The 18,384-nt window shown below is 35.1% G+C and overlaps 1 protein-coding gene across 1 annotated transcript; it reads left to right on the top strand.

The window, feature by feature from the left end:
* Positions 1-2,501: 2,501 nt before the first annotated feature.
* Positions 2,502-17,385, top strand: LOC111788794 (ran-binding protein M homolog). The gene is made up of 10 exons (XM_023669300.2): positions 2,502-3,112; positions 3,457-3,603; positions 3,698-3,784; positions 8,395-8,440; positions 9,289-9,365; positions 11,589-11,751; positions 13,216-13,284; positions 15,354-15,413; positions 15,514-15,600; positions 16,878-17,385. Exons 1-10 carry the CDS (start codon positions 2,700-2,702, stop codon positions 17,157-17,159), a joined length of 1,431 nt encoding a protein of 476 aa, XP_023525068.2. The 5' UTR covers positions 2,502-2,699; the 3' UTR covers positions 17,160-17,385.
* The last annotated feature ends 999 nt before the right edge of the window (positions 17,386-18,384 follow it).

Genomic DNA, 18,384 nt, shown 5'->3' with positions numbered 1-18,384 from the left:
GTGACAGTATTCTGGTGGGGAAACCTTCTAGTCTGTCACCTCCCTCGCCTTTAGGAGAGTTGGGTCGATAATTTTTATTACCCCACTTACAAAATCCTGGTTTCGCCTTTAGTATTGGGATATATTGTTGGTAAGTCTAATAGTCGTTTGACTGTAGCGTAGGTTGTGGAAAGGTCTTGAACCATTTGTTCATAGAACTTGCCCTGGCCCACTACTTAAGCCCCTCACAAAACTGATGACCTTGTCTTTCTCGGACATGTCACGAATATCCAACATAAGTCCAAAATACTGCTTAACGTAGTCTCAGATATTCTCAATATGCCTAAGTTCCCTTAACTTCCTCCTTACTATTATCTCGACATTGTTTAGGAAGAACTATGAGCGGAGTTCTTGTTTTAAACTCTCCAAGTGTCCATGGTATATCGACCATCTTAAATGTCCATGTACTTGGATCTCCACCACAACTTTGCATCGTCAGCTAGATGAAGTGTGGTCAACGTGAACTTCGCCCATTGTCACGGTATTTGTGGCTTCAAAGTACTGTTTGAAGTCAAAGATAAAATTCTCCAAAGTCTTAGTGTCCCAAGCCCTACAGGGCCTTCACCTTGTTAAATTGGACAGCATCTCTAATTAGGGTTTGGTTCCCCGGTGCTTTTATGGTGAGATTTAGTTTGGTGCTCAAATTTGTCCCTTCATCCCTGACCACTCCAAGGTTTGTTCTTAATTCGTCAAACATTTCTGAAACCATCTAAATGATTGCTTATTGGGCATTGTCTTGGGCCTCGATATGTTCTTCCATCCGGGCAACAGAGCCCATAAAGTTATCCCCACACTCGAAGCCACCAACAGTTGTGACCTTGTCTTCTAGAGGCTCAACCCTAACCATTAATGCATGAATGGGCATTGCTTCAAGGCGGTCTACCATTTTGTCAATCTTGTCAGATTCGCGGCAATCTTGTTAATGCAAGACTCCAAATGCCCAATTTCATAAGGAACTTTACTAAGTATTTCATGATCTTTTATCTTTACCAATCGGCCAACTTGGGACTTGCCAAGTTGTTTTGCAGCGGACATGTTTAATTACTATGATTTAAGGAAGCGACATGACTTTGATACCACTTGTCACAATCGTACTCTTGTGGTAGCAGGACAACGATATGTAGCACTTGTTCTAACCTAACAAAAAAGTAGTCGTATGGAAATCATAAGTCACGGACAATTCGAAGTATGATCGAACTTTGGTCACGTTTGAGAGAAAGTGCATTAGAAAACATGAGTAAGGAAATGCGTTGAAAATAATTTGTAAAAAACAATGCTATAGGCTAAGAACAAATAAGCAACAACCACAACTTTGATAACATGTAACTCGGGTAAGAAGAATTGACAACTAGTCACATCCCCTGTATTCTATTTTGGGGTATTTTAGCACCGGCGGGTGTAGCCATGATTTTGGTGAACAACCCTACACACCCGAATTGATACCACAAAAATAGTAAAGACCTAACTTGACATAAAAACTAGTAAAATGGGTTTGAAATGGGCATGTGCACGTCCTGGACAAGTATGATTGGGACATCTGACCCGTGGTCATAAGCAACACGCCTTGAAAAAACATGACTGTAACACAGTGCAACCAAAAGTTCAAAAGTGAAAATAGTTGAGTTCTTTTCATGTCCATACCTTTCCTGGCATCTTCAACCCTAAAGATATTGATGACTCTATTGATAAAGTAAGTTGTTGTATTCATGTCATAATCCCAGAATGTTTTGGCAACCTATAATGAATCCTCATACTCGTTACTCGCTCATTTAATGTTTTGTAAATCCTTACAGTAATACCATTTTGTCTGTCTAGAAACTCTCCTTATTAATCTAATTTCCTCGTTGCACAAAATGTTTTGAATTCAAACTTGTCATATTCTCCTCTATTATAAGACCTTAGACATTTGTATGAAAACAAATTTTGTGATTTATCATATTCTCCGTTCCAATCATACTTTCTTTGATTATCTATCAACTTTTGTGAAACAAATTCGTTTTTGTTTGCCAACATAGCACTCACGAAGACCCATATCTATAGATATCAGACCTTCTAAACCTCCTATCGTAACCAACATTTTCATTTCTTTAATGTTCATATGTTCAAGTTTATTGTGCCATAGACTTGAACTGAAAGCACGTTCAGAAACAACAATCATGTTTCTACACCATGCAGTGATGTATAAGGTTCCCGATGATGTACCACATGCTACTACCATAACACCCTTCACAACGTTAATCACTTTTATTACATAAGCCATCTCTGGTTTAGTTTTGATCTATCTCTTAATACTTGAAATTTGCCAAACCCTAAAAGCCCAATAACGATTTGAACACAATTCATTCAAATCGTCAGATTTCATCTGGCTATTGACGTGGCAAAATCGTGTGTGTTTGAAACCCTAGGATCGTTGTAGGGAATAAAAACTCTCATTTATGTTAGGGAAAGAGGACAATTAAGAAAAAGAAGGAAAAACGAAACAGAAGAATACTACAGATTCTTCCTTGCTCCATTGTGCTTCCTCTTCCTTGTTCGTCAATTCCCCCAAAATCTCCATTGCCATTGCCATAGCTTGAAATTCCAAGTGCCTGAGTTGGCCTCGAATTCATTTGGTTTCTGAAATGGTTCTCGAATTCTAGGGGGAACGAATTGTCTTCAAGATGAACAATCACAACAACACTAGCAACAACAACAACAACAACAACGACATCAATAGCAGTACTCCTCCTCCTCCTCCTCCTGCTCAAGATCTCGGATTGCACTTCTTGGAAATGGCTCGATTGGGGCTGCCTCGGGGGCTATGCGACATGGACGAGGACGAGGAGTGTCCCACTGAACTCAATACCATCAACAGTTCCGGAGGTTTCTTGTTGGTTACCACCGATAAGCTTTCTGTGAAGTATACGAATGTGAATCTTCACGGTCACGATGTTGGGGTCGTCCAAGCCAATAAGCCAGCTCCAATTAAGCGACTTGTCTACTACTTCGAGATTCATGTAAAAGACGCTGGGGCAAAAGGCCAGATTGCCATTGGCTTCACCACTGAGAGCTTCAAGATGCGAAGGCAGCCCGGGTGCGACATAGTTCCTCTATCTCTATTCCTTTCGTAATTCTTTTATTGGATTTCTGTATGATTGCCTTGACTATGAATATTCACTCTCTGTATCAAGTTAAGATTATGAATGTATCTGAAATTTACAATTTCTACAGTCGTCGAGTTATTTCTGATCTTTATAATCAACACAAAACGCTTTTTCAGTCCTCGAGTGGATGTAACTTAGTTTTGCTCAATCCTTTTCAGTTTCTGAGATATCTTTAATTCTCACAATTGAATGAAAGGAAAAAGAAATTCTGTTTCGATTGGCCCCTAGTTTCAATAACACTCAAATGCCCTGTCTTGTTAATTTGGACGAGTAGGTGGGAACCTAATAGCTGTGGATATCATGGAGATGACGGACTGCTTTATCGTGGATTAGGTAAGAAGGAGCCTTTTGGTCCAACATATACTTCTGGCGATACGGTTGGTGCTGGAATTAATTACACCTCACAGGAATTCTTTTTCACGTAAGACATTCGTTTACTGTACTTGTTTCGTTGTAGGGTTATTTTAAAAGTTTATCATCATGATACTTTCTGGTTCTTTCTGTTGATGTACCAGAAAAAATGGGATAGTAGTCGGAGCAGTAGAGAAGGACATGAAGGGTCCTTTGTTCCCTACAATTGCTGTTCACAGCCAAAATGAAGAGTATGCTCCTCCTCAAACTTTTATCCCTTTGATACTTTGTCTTCATATACGTTGTCTATTCTGATAATTTAGTTAGGATTGTGTATGTCTTAGGGTTTTAAACAACTCAATGGAATTCTTCTTCTGATGCAATAAGTCTTAAACAAGATAGCCCTTTGAAAGCTTAACATGTGAAAGCCTTTGTTTCCTTGAGATGGCGTTAGGCACATGGAATCTTTTTGTGGATTAGTAGGGTGCTGCCGAATACCGTGGTTATGAAAACAATTCACTTAGCTTAGTTTTTACTTTTTTCATTCTTTTGTAAATAAATGGCAAGGAAGTTATAATTCATTGATTTATACCATAGGTACTACGGACCTTAGCATGTTTCACCCCTCCTTGAAATTTCATATGATCGATGAAATAAAAAAACATCATTGGCACTACCAACTTGAACATAGTTTACTGGTTTAGGTACTCACAATCTTCTTTAAAAATAATGGAAGAAATAACTCTCCTTTGAATAGTAGAAAGTTGTTCGTGGAGCTTCATATGTTTTTGTCTTTTCGTGAGAAATAGTTGTTTTTGTGGCGGATCGGGGTTTGTGCTATTTTTTAGAGTTTGTGGAATGAGAGAAATAGTAGAATCTTTAGGGGCAGGAGAGATCTTTTGGTGATGTGTCGTTCTTCATTAGACTCTATGCTTCTTTGGGTTTCGATGTTGAGATTTTTTTTATAACTATTCGTTTGGATTTTATCTTTCTTGAATAAAGCCCCTTTTTGCAGTTTGGCTCTTTCTGTGGGCTTGTTTTTTTTGTTTTCCTATGGATTCTTTTTTTATTTTTTCTCAATGAAAGTTTGCTTTTTTTATAAAATAATAACGAATAACTGAAGTACTTAAAACAAATAAAATATAAGTCATAGGAAAAATAAAAGCACCCCAATTAAGATTAATATCTGGTAAAGACAAACCAACAAAGCTTGAAAGAGAACACCAGGTAGAAGCTTTCAAATGAGATGAATTGAATTGAGTCGACCAAGGCGGATACTTATAAAATTCCTCAAATTTCTTTCCATCCAAAGTTCTGAAGGAAGAGTTTGATCCCATTAGGCCACAATAAAAGAGGCTTTGAAGTCAAAGAGATCCCAAGAACAAGCTGATGAATATTATCCATCGAATTAAAAGAGAAAACTCCTAAAACATTGAAGATGGAGAGAAGCTTGTATACCAACAGTTAAGTGAATAAGCATAGCCAAAATAGATGTGAAATAAAGAATCCACATTCTCGAAGCAAAGAGAACAAACCAAAAGCATAAGGGCTGACAAAGGAAACTTTCTTTGTAAGACTTTGGGCGTATTTAAATTTCCATTCAATAAAATAATAAGATTATATTGATTTTCTCAGGACATTTCTTCTTCTATACAGCACAAAATAATAAATCCTTATGCAAAGGATTAGATTATGCCAGTTTTCTTGATAAGGACTTCACTGTGAATTTGCCCGAAGCCTCCAAAGACCATCTTCTCGGGTCTTCTTAATAACCAACTTTGAAGGAAGAAAGAACCCCAACAATGCTTGAAAATATAAAATTTCCTCATCCTTAAGAAGCCTCCTGAGAACAATAGACCTAGATAAGTGATGAGAATTAAAAAATTAGCCACCACACCATTAGGAGAAAAAGAAATGGTAAATAGTTGAGGAAAACGTGTCTTTAAAGGAGAGTCGCATGCCCTATTATCTTTCCTAAAAGAAATCCAATTTCCCAATCCCAACTTGAAAGATGTATAAGAATCCATTTGATTCCAAAATCTTGGAATTGTTTATCCACAGGCTTCTAAGACTCGGTCCGCTTCACAATAAGAGCAAAATTTCTATTTTTTCCTGCACCAATACTGAAACCTACCCCCCGTCACTTGGTAGCTGAGAGGGTAAATTCCAAAAAACCAAATGATTAGATTTACCCCTATTATTCCCTTCCCAATAGAAGTTACGAATCAGCCTTTCCCAACTCACGCGCACATGTGGGGCATAAGGAAAAGCGACGTGTAATATAATGGAATACTTGACAAAATCGAACCACAAAGGGTAAGCCTACCTCCTCGAGAGAGATTAAACCACTTCCATCCTATATCTTTAAAAAACATTTTGGGTATTGTATTTTCTTTGATAGAAAACTAAGTAACTTTATTACAGGTGATGTGTCAAAAAATTGGATAAGAATTCAGTCATAAGCTGCAGCCCATCCACCATGTCCAGGGACCTGACAAGTTTCAAACACATGGCATCTAGGTAGGTGCTACTTAGAGACTGCAGGCCTTAGCCAAAGGGGCTACTCTTTAGGGGTTGAAAGCACACTTTTTATTATAAAAAGAGTATTTGATTTCATTAGAAAATGAGTACAATTATAAAATGAATTAGACAGGGAACACCAGGAAGAAAAATAGAAAGTCTTCCTGAAATCCTCATTCCATTCTCATAATTCTTGGTAACTTCTCTCTAACCAGATTCCCTGAGCCTTTATTGCATGTGAGACATAGTATTTTGTGCTTTTCCTCTAAACCTTTGACCACAGAACAGTGGAGAATAGCATCTGATTATCGAAGGCCTGTTATCAAATTGTTGTAGCAATGATGTCCAACCTTTCCAACAAGAGGGAAAAAAAAAAAAACGTGTCCCATGTTTTCCTCTGCCCTTTAACAGAGACACCGATTTGGATAGGTTTGGGCATCCCCTTTGACATCTTGTAGGAGCGTTTAACTCCGATGTCTGCATACACAAAGTTCAAAAGAACTTCACTTTCTTTGTTCCTTTTCCTTCCCGTATTTCCGTTGGCGGTTTTTATTAAAGCATGTTCTTATATTCACCAATTGGAAGAATAGTGATTTCATCTAAAGCTTCATTGATTATTTCTTCTTTTTGTCTCTAGAATGCCTGGTGTAACACAGCTAACTTGCTTCCCAATCTCAAGGGGCCAGTATCACAAAACTTTCTGATTAAACTTAAGGGGAAAAAACATGCACACACACACAATGTCTGGGGTATCAATCCACTAGTAAGAAATTAGACAATGAAAAAACTTTACCTTATTACTTTTTTTTTTTTTTTTTTTTTGAATAGTTATCAAGCTTTTCGTTGGAAAAATAGAAAGAGACGAACAGTTCAAAGATACAAACTCCACAAGGGAGTGAAGAAAACAAAAATTAAACAAACAAATTTCATAAGGGAAATAAATGCATTCCAAATGAGAAACAGACTATCTAGGTAAACCAACAAAGGGCTTAGAAAGAGAACACAAAAAAGAAAATCTTAAGCTATCAATCTTGCAGACTTCAGTCGATCAAGACAAAGAAGACTCAGAAAAACTTGACCATCCAAAAGGACCAAAGGAAGAGGTACAATCGTGATTAACCATAAAAAGGTGAAGCTTCAAAGCCTATGAAAGCCAAGGATAAACTGATGAAGAAATCCTTCAAATTGGAGTAGGGAACCCATGAATCTTTGAAGAAGGAGAAAAGCTTGTGCTAATACTTAAGTAGATATGTAAAGACAATCACCATTGACATAGCAAAAGGGACAAATCGAGGCTGGAAGGATCCTAAGTTCTAATTCTTGAAACTGCCAGTGAGCTGCTTCAAAGAAGAATCACATGACCAAAAAACATTCCAGGCTGACCAAAGACACCGGCATTCTTGCAACTAATGACCTTTGAAGACCATATGGATTTTCCATTAGATTGGAAAGGATAAGTTTTGGACCCAATTAATCTCATTTGATTGGGTCTTCTCGTTTGCATAACAGAGTACACAATCAGCTTGGTTTTTGTTCTTTTTTTTTCTTCTTCTTTCCATTGATAAAATGAAATTACAAAAATGATGATATTCGATCCAATGGATTTCAAATACTCTTCCAGTTGGTCATAAGGGTAGATAAGCTATAACTACCAAACTACCAAAGGGGCTCAATTCCCACCATGTAAGAGAATAGGAAAATTATTGATGTGTGAGAAGAGCTTGGAGATCTTGTTCCTTATCTGAGAAGATACAAGAGTTACACTCAAGCCCGAATGAAGTTTAGCCAAAGGATCTTCCTTTCTTTCTTGAATGGATGCCCTGTGAACATAAGAGAAAGGAGATCCCGAATGTCAAGAGGAAGTGCCATCTGCCACTGAAATGAAGCACTTGTATGATCCCAAATGAACCTGGCCTGTTTACACCAAATGAATAGGTGACACAACCAGCTTGGTTTATCCATCTTTTTAGGGAACATATTCTGAATCACCTCCCTGATGTTGACTGCACAGAGGCTTGGGGTCCACAAAGCTTCAATAATGATTGTAATGGTGGCAAACTTCGATGGCTTTCTCCTTTTCTCTTTTCTAGGCCTCTTAAAGTTTTTCAAGTTTTAGCATGTGATAAATGATGATTGAAGTTTGAAGCATCTCTTCTTATATTGGCTTCATTTGGACTTTGTGCAGCCTTACAATATACAACTAGGTGATTGTTGTGTTACTAATATGTTAAGATCCTTGTGCTATTGAATTTAACTTCTTACTTTATTTTGATGAAAGTTTTGTTATATAATTTTTATGAATATCTTGACTCTTAAGAGAGAATTTATTATAATCTGACAGGGTGCTTGTCAACTTTGGACAGAAACCATTTGCATTTGATCTCAAGGTCAGTTTCTGAACTTACGTCCTCTTAAATACCAGTTTCCCTCAAGTGTCTGAGGATCTTATATTTATTCTTACAAGAAGACATTATCTCTCAATTTTTTTCTCCCATGTTTTGTCTAAAAAAACTGTTTCCTTTCCAGCACTAAACCCATGCATAACCAATTATACCCACATAGCCTGGGTTTCTTTTTTTTCTCAATCATGGGTACTTGAGTTGATCATTGTAAGAAGACATTTTGTCTCTCTTTGATTTTTTTTTTTTTGATTTTTTTTTAATTTTTAAAAGAAGTCTATTATACTGATGGATTAAATGTAATTGCAGAATGCGTATTTTCTCTCTGAGACTTGTTTAAATCTTGATAGTACAGAAAATACTTAACCTTTTCTACAAAGAAAATCCCTTCTTGCTGAAATTAAGTTTTCTGTTTGTTAAAATTAAGTTTCATGAGATGTAAAATTCTTGCACTAATAATATTTTCCTAGAATACTTTGAAGTTTATCGTTTCTTCAATAGTTGTTTGTCACTCATAATGAATATGAATTTTATTTTGTCAACCTTTATCTACATACATACACACGTATAGATAATACTAGATAGGTATCTTTTAATAAAATTTTGTGTACCTTTTTCCTTCTGGATACAATGTCTGGAAGTTTCTCCCCTAGTTGTATTCTGTGATTTGCCGAATATTTGGAGTTACAGAAACAGGAATCATGCTCTGAAAGAATTCTTTTGAGCTCAAGTTGTTATTGTTGTTGCTGCATGCATGTGGCAGTAGAATCTAAACTTAGAGATGGTTAACTGAAATGCATGTTGATATTTTTCCTGTGTTGCATTGTTGTTCTTAGGTATTTGAAGCACAAGAGAGGATGAAGCAACAAACCACCATTGAGAAGTTATCTTTGCCATCAAATGTCAGTTATAGGTAAAAAATATTATTTTTAAATATCCTAAAATCCTCTAACCCTTCTTTAGTTTATCAAGTTTGACATTGTTGAGTAACCATTTGACCATACAATATTTAGTTGAGGATTAATTTAGTAGTTAGGAAATTCATGGGTAGTTGGCCGGAGGCCTATTGATAAATTGTAGCTAGTATCAGGGCACCCTATAGCCTTTTCATGAGCTTTCAACCAATTGGCCAACTCTTGAGCACCCAAAGAAAGAGAAGATTTCTCAGACAGACTAATTGGTTTACAAAATTGTGAGATGATTTGCTATTTGATAAAATAACATTATTGAATCAGTGTATCAATGAGATAATCGATGAGATTGATTAAAGGGTAAAATACACTTTTGGTACTTGGAATTTGAACTTATTTTTTATTTGTTCCCTAAGTTTTCTAAACTAACACTTTTGGTCCTTGATATTTGATTTTAGTTTCTATTTAGTTTTTGAGATTTTTAAAATGACATGTTTGGTCATTAAGTTTTGAACTTGATTTCCAATCGGTCCTTGAAGTTTCAAAGATTTCTAATTGATCTATGAAGTTTGAAATTGGTATCTAATTAATTTCTAAATATAAAAATAAAAATATAGACAAGATTTTAACTCGTTAGAGCATGTTAACTACCATGTCATCATTCCATTAACCCAGTTACTGTCTACTTTACAAGGGACCATTTAGAAACCAATCTCAAACTTAAGAGACTGCTTAGAAATCATATTCTAAATTTGAGAATCCAAAATGTCACTTGAAACCTTAAAGGACCAAATAGAAACAAAATTTAAGTTTGAAGGACCAAAAGTGTTAATTTAAAAATTCCATGGACCAAATAGAAACTAAGTTTAAATCTCATGACCCAAAAATGCATTTTTGTTAGGGACAATGACTCTTCACATATCTCCACACTGGTATGATATTGTTCACTTTGGGCATAAGACCTTATGGCTTTGTTTTGGTTTTACTCAAAAGGCCTTGTGCCAATATGTTGTATTCACTGATATACCTATGATCTTCTCATTAACTAGGTGACGTGGGACTTTAGTTGCACTCCAACAATCCTCACCTCAAACAAAGTACTAGTGAACTTCTCTTCAATAGTCATTCCATCCGTTCAACTCATTGGCTTCATCGAGACTTAGCTCTCATCCTGACAAATTTTCTTTGGATTACACCGTTTATCTGTAAAGCTATACCACAGATCACGTTGTGGGTTACATGATGTCGTCTACTTTTTATTACACCTTAAACCATTCCTCCCCTCGAACTACACTTGTTAGGCATTTGAGGGCTCATCCACAATGCTACATGACTATGTCTCTCTCAGACTCACCACTTCTTTGTTTGGCGCGAGAGGATTCTACTGACATGGCTAAGTCAAGGACATTCCTCTGATACCACTTGTTAGAGAGAACGACCTTTCTCACATCTCCACGGAAAATCGTTCACTTTGGCACAAACCCTCATGGTTTTGCTTTTAGTTTTACCCAAAGGACCTCATACCAATGGGGATGGGTGTCCTCATTTCTATACCCTTGATCTTCTCCTTATCTAATAAGGTTCGACTTTGGTTGTACTCCCAATAATATTTTTCTCCTTGATTAAATATAATGATAATCTTCCATCATCCAGGAGCCACCTTTTTATTATTAAATTTACTTATTTACATAGAGAAGCCACCTAACTAGCAAGTACTGTTGATATATATACATATATGGATGTGTGTATGCATGAGTGAATGTAAGGAACAGGAGTTTCCTTGAGAACGGTGACAGTATATATCTGGATGCATGAATGAATGTAGGGAATAGGCATTTCAATGTAATTGGTGATAGTAACAAAAGAAAGCAGCTGGATAGTGCTTGAGTGATGGACGGGCTTTTACTTGTGCATATTCTTGAGCTACTTATGTAATTGCTTCTTTGTGTGTATGCATGAATGGATGTAAGAAATAGGAATTTCCTTGAGGACGGTGACAGTGCATATATGGATGAATGAACGAACGAATGAATGAATGAATGTAAGGAATATGCATTTCATTGAAAATGATGATAGTACAGAAGAAAGCAGCAGAATAGATTTTGAGTGAGGGATGGGCTTTTACTTATGCATATTCTTAAATTACTTATGTAACTACTTCATTTAATGTCAGAACAGAGTGTATATGATCTCTGATCGCAGGCAGTTATGTTTTTTTTCACCAGAATAGTGCGCTCATACTTGCAACATTATGGTTATGAGGATACACTCAGTGCATTTGATATGGCGTGCAAAAGCACTGTTCCTCCTATCTATATAGCTCAGGAAAATGGCTTTGATGAGCAAGATATCATGTATGATCTAAGCCAGAGAAAGACTCTAAGACAGGTATGAATTATTTCACCATCGACTTCCATGGATTTGGATTTGTGAATTTGCATTTGTTCTTTATGTGGGGAGCTGTTCCTCGATTTAATTGTTTTTTTTTTTAATTTATAAATTTGTGTACAATTGTCAGAATGTGTCTTTAACTCTGTTGTTTTCTTGCCCTGCTTTTTGAAGACTGTTGAATATTCTATTTGAAGCAAAAAAGAATGTTCTTTTATTGTTGAAAAAGAATAAGAATGATAAATTTTTTATTATAAGAAACCTGGTTTTGTATAAGAATGAAAAAGGAAGACAACCTAAGGGCAGAGGGAAGAGGAATCCCCTCCCAAAGAAGCTAAGGTAGCAAAAGAATCGAAAGGATCTTCCAACCACTTTTTCTCTTCACCTTCTTAATTAAATTCAATTAAAGAAGAATTGATGGAAGTTGATTATCAATACTAAGGTTTATCAAGATGTGAGGCTAATTCCCCAGTTCTGCAGTTTCTCTTCACCTCTAGAATCAAGTAACTTAACTGTGAGTTTGAGACAATGTTTGCACATTGCTAAGAATGTGAAGTGTTTACCAATAATTAGTTCAAAAGCTATCCGGATTGTGAATAAAGGAGTTGATGGTAGAGGTGAGCATCAGATGATTAAATAAAGATGCTAAGTGCTAGGGGCAGAAGAAAAACAAAATCTTTAGAAGGCTCGAGAGGTCTTTGAGTGATGTTTGGGTCCTTCTTAATTTTAATATCTCTTTGTGGGCTTTCGTGTTGTAACATTTTTGTATTACCTATTAAGTCTGAATGGTCTTTATTTACCTGAGTTGAGGCCCTTTCTTTAACTCACCTCCTTTTGTTGGCTTTACTTTTGTATCTCCTTGTATTCTTATATTTCTCTATTAAAGTTTGGTTATATACATATATATAGACCTGGATGCCCACTGTAAAAGCGGCGAACAGAAAGGAGAAAGTATCTCTTAAATATGGAAACTAAAATATTGTTCTTCAAAAAAAAAAAAAAAAAAAGGAAAAAAAAAAAATCTCTTTGCCTTCACCTGCAATGTGTGGTCTTGAGTCAGGTTCCTGTTTTCGCATAATGGATGCACTTGTAAATTTTATAATTGTTGTCTTTTTTATTTTTATTTTTATTTTTAACATATAGTTGTTGAAATCAATGCTTTTGTAATTTCCCCCTTTGTTGAATGCCAATTTGTCATCCCCTCTTATCTCTTTAGGCATAGGGTTTAGGTAGGTGCATTTCCTATCTTCGTTTCCCTTCTATTGAACTCTTTCTTTTCGAATTATTTTATACAAAGAAAAAACTAATGCTTAGACTCTTGTCTATTTATATGCTTTGGTGGTTCTATTTTCTATATAAAAAAGTAGAAGAAACTGAACAATCAGATTCAACGCCAGTATGGAACTTTGCTTTTGATCAGTTTTTATTTTTATATTTTTATATTTTTATTTTTTGTCGATGAAGCTGATCAGGAAGGGGGAGATTGATGTTGCACTTGGAAAGCTCAGTGAGTGGTATCCGCAGATTGTTCAGGTGAACCATTGTTTAATTCAAACTTTCACATTTGCTTTATCATATGAAAAACGTATAATATCCAACTATATATGATTTCAGACATATTAAGGCTAAGATTTAAGATCCATAACTTGTACGCCAAGAAGATGGCCCATTTTTTATTCATAAAATCTCTAGTGTTCTAGCATCGTTATGACGTGTATTTTGGCTACAAGTTTTGGGTTATTTTGCTTGGTAATGTTATCTTGTGTTGTAAACCCTTATCTACACCGGTCATAATCTATAACTTTTAAGCTTTTGAGTGATTGGTGATTTAAAAAGCTTTTTGTTAACTATCCTTTAGCTCTTATTTTACTTGATTGAAGCTTCTTTTTTTTTTTTTTTTTTTTTTTTTTCCTTTTCCTTTTTGGGGCTTTATTTATTTATTTATTTATTATCGGGGCTTTATTTTTGTATGTCCCTTGTATCGTTTCCTTTGTCCTTAATGAAGCTTCGTATCGTTTCCTAAAGAATTGCAAAAAAACTTAGCCTGACTAAAAGAAAGCACAAATGCTCTTTTTACTACATTTTGAAGTCTACTTTACAACAACATACATGACTTTTTATAGCCTAAAACAAAACCCTTCACCTTTCCGAAGATATTTCAACCTTCATATTTTTTTACCATAATTAGCCACTATGTAAATGTAACGATGTTGAAGCTGCATAAATTATTTGAATTATGCCTTCTATGCTCAACCACGATAAAAAGATAGAATGGCCGTGTGAAAGTAATTCCTGTATTGATCTAAAACAATCTATATGCTCCTATTTTTTATAAGATTCTGGCTAGAAGCATATAAGTACTGTAGTGTGCCTCTTTGTGGGTATTTGGTAGCCATGTACGTAAGGATATAATCGGTGATTTGATAGCAAAAACAATAAGAAATCCGAAATAGAATATTATTTCCAGTGCTATAGGAGTGCTATAGGATACAATCGATTGATTAGCTGATCTTTTGGATAATTTTGAAAACCTCCATTACTAATCGTATATTTTGGTGTTTCTGAGTGGCCTTATTATGATGATACATATTATTGAAGAAAAAACCTGATTTAAGGAATATTTGTGTAATTCAGTAGTTAATGTTATCTATATTGTTACCTAATAACTAGAGATCTATTTAGATTTATTTTATTTTGTTACCTATTATTTAAGGATTTATTTAGATTACCTAGTATTTAAGGAATTTAGATTATCTATTGATTTAGATTTAGTTAGCATTTCTCCTTATAAAAGGGACATGTAATTTTTTGAAAATAGATATGAAAAAACAGCAGTCTAATTTAGACTTGTAACACATCTATGGTAGTACAATCTGGTTGATCGATCTTTTGAGTCTTCAAAATAATTCTTTATTTGAATAAAAGAGAAGAAATTAGCCCCACAGTCAGTGCACCATTATGGATTGCTGTGAGTTTTAGGATACTGTATTTCCAATCTATTGATTTATCTCATCTTTTATGCATATATACTTGATTATCGTTGTTTCTTGTTTTTCTGAGTTCTTTGTTCTATTCTGTATTGCCAAATATATACCAAGATTTTTCTTTGTTGAACCGAGTGAGTTTAGTTTTTAATGTAAAATCTCTGAGAAACTTCTTACTGAATTTGCAATTAGTCAAAAAACTAATAAGCTTGTTTTTACAAGTAATTATAGACTAACAGCCTACAAAGCCTTAATCAACCGATGGATTTAATCAACTAACCAATTGAGGTAAATCTTAAAATTTAAACTTTAGGATTATACATCCATTTTGTAAATTTCAATCATCAATGAAATTGTCTCTTATATATATAAAAAAAAAATTAAACTTTTACCTTGGTTAAAAAAAACATTTAACCAAGGATGAAGAACTTGTTAATAACAGTCAATAAACGAATATGAAGGCCCAAGAAACCACACACGAAATACATGAAAGTGCTCAAGAAATACACTACATCAGTTCTTTATTTCCTTGCATCCTAGTTTAATCATCTCAAATACAATCTTCTTGCAAAGATCTATTATTTATTAAGTAGTGATAACAAGTTTGCTTTTTTGCAGGATGAAAAATCAGCTACGTGCTTTCTCCTTCATTGTCAAAAATTCATTGAGTTAGTCAGGGTACTTTTTTCGTTCTTGAAATATGGAAATGTCACATGTTTTCAAATCGTAATGTAATATCTGAATTGTTTTTTTAGTTTCCTGCTATTATTATGTGTAGGTTGGAGCACTAGAGGAGGCTGTTAAATATGGAAGGAATCAACTGGCAAAGTTTTATGGTCTGCCTGGGTTTCAGGATCTAGTTCAGGTACTGAGATTTTTCTTCTTAGGAGTGTGGAAGCATTTAGTACAAGTCGCAATTCCTTGTGTTCTAGAGTCATTTACATGTTTGTTCATTCAAAGATTTTTTAGGATAGAAGTGTTTATATGTTGACTGCAAAGGTGCTGTCAATAAGTAAACAAGATTGTTTTTTTCCTGGTTAGGAATACAAGATTTATATAATAAGTTAAGAATCATAACGATGTTGTTTGGAGTGTGGGGTTTAAACAAAAGTGTCAGAGTTTTGGACTTTTGATCGAGGAAAAAACTACATAAGTGTTCCAAGGAGAATCTAATTTAAATTGATTTAAAACTTATCTTCTTGTAACAAGAACAGTTGTATCCCAAGAAACATGTATAAGTCGATGAGTGGATTGGGTCCAAACCTAATGGAGGAAACTAGGTAGATTGTAAAAGCCTACTCTAGTTCACCATGAAACATTATTAGAATTGCAAAACTAATAGTAATGAAGCCAAAGGGTTGTTTCCTACTAATGCACACTAGATTTCCCAAAAAATGCCCAAGCTGTGCAAGGGTTTTATTTTTATTATGGTTATTATTTTTAAACAATGTTGTACAAGGGTTTTCGGGTGAGGCTTCATTGTAATTAGAAGAACGTAGGTGATCTTGTGAACCATATCTTCACCAAGGTGTTACTCAGAACAGTCTAATATATGCCAAAACTTCTCCGGAAGGCTAATAAACAAACATGTAATCAAAGGTCTTCACTCACTTTACTTGAAAAAACTGGCGTTAGGTTTGATTTTCCATTTTTTTTAATAGAAACAAACATTTCATTGATGAGAGGAAAGTTCCAAAAGAATGGAAGATCAGCTGTCCTCCCATCCCCATCAGCAACCAAAGGAAAATATAATGAACTTCTGCTAGTGGTCTTTATAGAAAAGGACGCATAATTACAAAATTGTATAGAAGTACACCTAGGAATGATAAAAATGTCACTTGGACCCAAAATTGGAAAATTTTTGTGAACATTCTCAAAAGTTCTATTTCTCCTCCAACCAAATCTTTGAAAGCAGTGGGTTAGCAGCTATATTTTCTTTTTTTCATTTGGATTTCTTATGCCACTTACGTATTCATAATGTTAAATCTTTTAAGTTAGTTGGAAATGTAGTACACTAGACTACAACCCATCTGTTGAAGAATGATGTTCTTCGTTTGCACCATAGATTTCTAGCGCATGATTCTCTCCGTATGGTTTAATAAGACCCTGTTGTAACTAATCAATTGAACTCCCTTTTCTCAGGACTCTGTTGCTTTGCTGGCATATGAACGACCACAAGAGTCCCCTGTTGGTTATCTTCTTGAGGATACACAGCGTGAAATTGTAGCTGACACAGTGAATGCCATGGTCTTATCAACTAATCCGAATGTGAAAGATTTGCAAGGTTGCTTGCATCCACATCTCGAACGGTTACTCAAGCAGCTTACTGCTTGCTGTTTGGTAAGGAGGTCTTTGAATGGGGATCAAGGTGAAGCTTTTCAACTCCACAGAGTGCTTAACAGCAGTAAAAAGGATAAGTGCTAGTGCCTAGGACACGACCTGTTCTATGCCTCATAGACCTTTTCCCCATTATATTCTGTGCCTGTAAACACTCTATTTAATAGGGGTCCAGCGGTGTTTCATTTCTGTAGGAAATTGGGGTTCTCTCTGTGCATGCTTGTAATCTTGTAAAGTCAGGACTCTTCTTTGTATGAAATTTGTATGAACTATAAGCTTGATCAGGTTTAATGAAATTCTTATAATGCATGCACATCTATTGCCCCTCGTTTTGCTAACCACAGGCAACAATTGGGAAGAGATCAGTGGGAAAGTTAAAACAATGATACTTTACTACTTTGCTGTCAAGACAGGGATCTGAAATGGGCATTGAGCTGTAAAAAGTCCTTAAATTGTAGGGTTTGCATTCCTTTACTATTTGTGTTATTCATAATGAATCAGACCGAATTTAGGTGTCATATGCACTGCCCACTGGCGTTTGCTTCCATATTCAAATACAGTGCTGTTCCAATCTGTTGCAATTTCCCAATAACATGAGGGGAAGGCTTTTTATTTGCTATGATTCAGATTGGAATTAAGTGGTAATTGTGGATGACTAGAGGTGCTTTGGTTCTCAAGTGAGATGTATAGTTGCTTTTGAATGCTTCTCAACAGGTGTTACTCAAAAGGCTGATGAACATTGGTTGGCATCTGCCTTCTGTCAAATAGGGAACTGGTTTCTCTTGTTTCCAGGTCCCAAATTGAGGTCGCATTCACCCTGTAAATTCTCAACTAAATATGCAATTAAATCTGTGAAAAAAAATATATTTTTGAAAACTCATAAAAAAAAATTGAATCAATTACATTTTATTGTCATTTTTTATATTTCAATGATTTTTTTACCGTATAAAAGAAGTATTAATTCACCATTAACGATGAATTCATTGAGATATGGAAATGTTAGATGGAAACTTAATACAGAGTTTAACTCTATTTAGACCATCATTAATTGATATGTTATTTTATTTTATGAATTCCATGTTATAGGAGATAATATATAGAAGTAACGAGACAAAAAAAAGAGGAAAAGAAGAAAGAAACGGTAGGAAACTTATAAATATGAAACAATGAACAAGTGAGCACGTGACCGTCTATACTAATCGTTGGAATGCAAGCGACAAGACGAGTTAGAAAAATCAAATAATCTAACTGTTACAACTATTATCGAGTCATAAGTCATCCCATATCGAAACTTTTGATGTTGAAATATTTG

The sequence above is a fragment of the Cucurbita pepo genome, chromosome 2 (genome assembly GCF_057944985.1).
Source record: "Cucurbita pepo subsp. pepo isolate OVF chromosome 2, ASM5794498v1, whole genome shotgun sequence".
Lineage (NCBI taxonomy): Eukaryota > Viridiplantae > Streptophyta > Magnoliopsida > Cucurbitales > Cucurbitaceae > Cucurbita > Cucurbita pepo.
The sequence above is the reverse complement of the archived record's forward strand: the minus strand, read 5'-3'. Positions and strand labels throughout refer to the sequence as shown.